General features: G+C 36.4%; 1 protein-coding gene across 1 annotated transcript in view; it reads right to left on the bottom strand.

Annotated features, from left to right (window-relative positions):
- Positions 1 to 4,168, bottom strand: part of KIN (Kin17 DNA and RNA binding protein) — a 33,766-nt gene that overhangs the window by 10,031 nt on the left and 19,567 nt on the right. The window contains exon 9 of the mRNA XM_008584913.1: positions 1,974 to 2,024. Within this exon, the coding sequence (XP_008583135.1) occupies positions 1,974 to 2,024 (51 nt within the window). The remainder of the gene's footprint in view (positions 1 to 1,973; positions 2,025 to 4,168) is intronic.

The raw sequence follows: 4,168 nt of genomic DNA, 5'->3' as shown, positions 1-4,168 counted from the left end.
TTTTTTTTTGCTTTTTTGTTGGATTTCTTTTTCCATTTATACCAATGGTTCTTGGCTAAGGACACACATCAGAATCAGGGAGATGAGTGAAAATCTGCATTTTGCCCCAGGAGACTGGATGGTGGTGGAATTGAAGCATATGTACTTTGAGGAAAACTCTAAGAAATTCTGAATTACTCTCTGGTAAAGAACTACTACTTTAAGTAAAATTCTTGAATAAAGTTTCATAAACAATATATGAAACTATTAATAGTCAAATGCTAGCTACTCCAATGAGGAAAACAAACCAAAATAATCCATAGATGGTGATGGAGTTTGGATGTGTTGTCCCCTCCAAAACTCATGTGGAAATTTGATCTCCAATGTGGCAGTGTTGGAAACTGATTGAGTCATGGGGGCGGATCCCTCATGAGTGGATTAATGCTCTCCCTGGGGGAGGGGGGATTAATGAGTGAGTTCTCCTTCTGTTCATTCCAGCAAGAGCCCATTGCTTAAAAAGACCCTGACACCTTCTCTCTCTCTCTTGCTTCCTCTCACCATGTGCTTGTACCTGCCGGCTGCCTGCCACTTTCCGCCATGAGTAGAAGCAGTCTGAGGCCCATGCCAGATGCAGCTGTCCCAGAATTGTAAGCCAAATAAACCTCTTTTCCTTATAAATTACCCAGTCTCAGGTATTTCTGTTATAGCAACACAAAATGGACTAAAACAGATGGTCTCTTTTCTAAAGGTCCTTCCTCTACTAATCTTATAAGAAAATTAAATATTTCTATCTCAACATATATCTCTGAGTCGACAATGACCCAGACTTCCACTTGGCAATCAGGGATTCGGGCTAATGCACTCCAGGAGGCAATACTATGTGGTTGTTGAGAGAACAACCTCTAGAATCAGATTGCTAGGGATTCTTCACCACTTACTAGATGACTTTGGGAAAGTTATCTTACGCCTCAGTTTCCTTATCTATACAATGGAAATAGTAACAGTAACGACCTTATAGGGCTGTTGTGAGAATTAGCTGAAATAATTCAAAGTATTTATTTTCTATTAAAAACAGCAATTATCTTCATCTCAGCTAACTTATTTCATGATCCTTCACATGATCACCTGTAGAAATGCTTCCCCTTGTGTGAGAAGATAAACTCAAACATAGAAGCTAAATTATTTTCATGCTAGTGGGAGAAAGACTATGAAGATCTGAATTAGAACTTTGGGCTTCTCGACTTTCAAGCTATTATTAATTTTTCTTCTCAAATCATAAATTATCTAAATGACACATTACTTTCCACTCCCCTATTATTGATCAAATCAGCTTCTTTAAGAATAACTAAGGCATTCTGAAAGTTTTATGAAAACTTCATATTTTAAAGTCCAAAGTAGAGCAAAGTAGAGCAGGGATTGTGTTTTCATCCCTATAATAATAATTTTAAATAATAATAAATAATAATTTTAAAAACTACTTTAAATGTTTAAAAATTATTTTTAAATTATTTTAAAGTAATAAGCAATAATAAATAAGGAATAAAATACAAAGCTTCCTTGAGTTTGTAAACTTAAAACCTGCTTTTTCCTACAAAGTACCTAATTAGGTATTCTAAGTTCAATAAGCTGTAAATTGAAAACCAATACTTCAGCATTTATAATTCTACCTTTTAATACCATTCCTGAAAACACAACCTTTTGTCTTTCAGCAAAAACTAAAAATAATTACAGGTTCAAATTCAAGATGTCCATAAACAAATTTAGCACTAACCTCAAGGAACATTACTGCCTACAAACATGAAGGAACCCGCCAACACAGCTGCAACTGATAATTAAAGATCCAATAGGAAGAAAAATCACTATAATTTATAACTAACTCTATCCATATAATTTACATATATGTATATTTGAGAAATTTAGTTAGTCATACCAAATGCTATTTATATCATTTAAACACAGACTTAGAACTTAAGAAGCTCTTATTGAATACATACAGGCTGTAGCCAATAGTCTGTTCGGGCAGTTCTTTTCTTTTCCTCTTCAATCTATAGAACACATAAGACATTCATAAAATCATCTCCTTAATATCCTCCATTTATTTCAAAGTATTGTTCTATTTAACATAATAACACCATAAAAACACATACTTCAGAGAAGACCAATGATATAATTTGCAAGCTCTGATAAATACAAACAAATATTATATGTAATTAGTTTTTTAAAAAAACTTGGCTTGGATTTTTAAAAATAAGTAACAAAGCAAGTCAATTAACACAGAAAACAAACAAAAACAATCCCTATTCAGTCAATACTGCAAGTTCTCTTGCCAGCACTATACAGGTTGAGGATCCTAAATCCAAAAATGCAAAATCCGGAACACTTCTGGTCCTGAGCATTTCAGATAATGGACTCAACCTGTACCACCCTCTGCCAGCTTCCTTCCATGTGACTGTCATGAACTGGAAAACAGGTGATATTCTCATGTGATAGAAACATAATACACAGACCAATTTAGAACAGCATGGTTAGGTATACAGTCTGATGGCAAAAGGAGGTTACCCATTTGACAATGATAATAAAGCTCATGAATGAAAAATACCACCAAGAGAGATGTAAATAAAAGAGTGACCAGAAGGAAAAAGTGCTGTCTGGCTACTACAGTTATATATCACGCCCTTTTCTTTCTCAACTGCTTAAACCTACCCTAAGTACCATCTTCCAATGGGATTGAACAACATAATTCTTTGGTTGATTCTAAGCCTCATTTTAAATCCTTCAACTTTCCAATATGAACAAAGAATATTGAAAATTTAGTATGCACTGTATTCAAAGTAGGTTAGATCAGGCTTTCCATTTCATTCTAAAATAAATTAAATTAAAAAAAAAAATCCCCTGTCATTGCAGGTAAGACCTCTGTGGGGCTGCCTCTACTTCCCTCTCTACCTCAAATGCTACCATGTGTGCTCACCATGCTGCAGCCACAGGGGCCTCTCCTCCTGTAGTTGACTGAATTATGTGCCTCACTGAAGCTTGAATCATGTCCCCCAAGTTTTATGTATTAGAAACTAAGCCCCCACTGTGACCGTTGAGAGGGTGGGAAATCCTATTATGGTAATTGAAAGGAGGAGCCTTGAAGAGGTGATTGGATTGTAGGACCGTGCCATAGTGAATGGATTAATAATGGTGGTCAGGGGTGTTGTTCTGAGGTCTTTCAAAGAAGAGGAGAGTCTGTCTTTCTCTTTCTCTGCTTCCACCATCTTGCAATGTGAGACCCATGGGTCACTGTCACCACCACCAGGTGGACTTTGAACATCCTAGCCTCAGTAACTGTAAGCAATAAATTTTGTTTTCTTTATAAGTCATCCAGCTTTAAATATTTTAAGTAACAGAAACGGACTAATACACTGCCCCATGCTTGAACTAGATGAGATCTTTTCTGCCTTAGTACCTTTCATAAATTATCTCCCCACTCCCCACCCTCACACTTCCTTAGCACTTAGATTTTGTAATTACTTACTCATTGGTTCACTTGCTGACTGAATGGCTCCCTTACTAGAATGAAAGCTCTGTGATAAGCAGGGATTGTGTTTTCATCCCTATACCATGTTCAGCACATAACAGCAACTGCGTATTCACTGAATGCTGAAATGCTAACACTTCATGGTATATTCACTTTACATTATACTGTAAGCTATTCAGACCACCCGCATGGTGTGAGGATTAGTCACAGAGAAGACTGAAGAGGCATCTCCTATCCCTTCACGATGAAGAAAAGAGAAAGGGAGGCTAGTGGAAATAATATTAAAAGAAACAAGTTAGCTTCTTGTACCCATTTATTCTTTCTCTTCTCCTGCCCTTCCTTGTTTCCTCTTCCACTTATTTTATAAATTCATTGATAAAGTAAGGCTACGTACTGGAAGGGAGAAAGAAACATTTAGGAGTATATTAAGAAGCTTCTGCAGAATTACTGTAGAGTCTTGGGCCAATTTAGAGCCAATGTATGACCCTAAATCCAGATAATCATATATTTTCAACAATTTATCAGATTAACTTAGCCATCAGGTTAAATGAAATTAAAAGTGCATCACAGCTCTCTCTTGCTAGCTAGGAGGTGGTGAGTGGAACTCAGAGGCAACAGGAAAGTACAGGTTGGAAGAGGGAGGACACCCATGGAGGATCCCAATTTCAA

This window comes from Galeopterus variegatus, unplaced genomic scaffold (assembly GCF_000696425.1).
Source record: "Galeopterus variegatus unplaced genomic scaffold, G_variegatus-3.0.2 Scaffold3404, whole genome shotgun sequence".
Classification (NCBI taxonomy): Eukaryota; Metazoa; Chordata; class Mammalia; order Dermoptera; family Cynocephalidae; genus Galeopterus; species Galeopterus variegatus.
The sequence above is the reverse complement of the archived record's forward strand: the minus strand, read 5'-3'. Positions and strand labels throughout refer to the sequence as shown.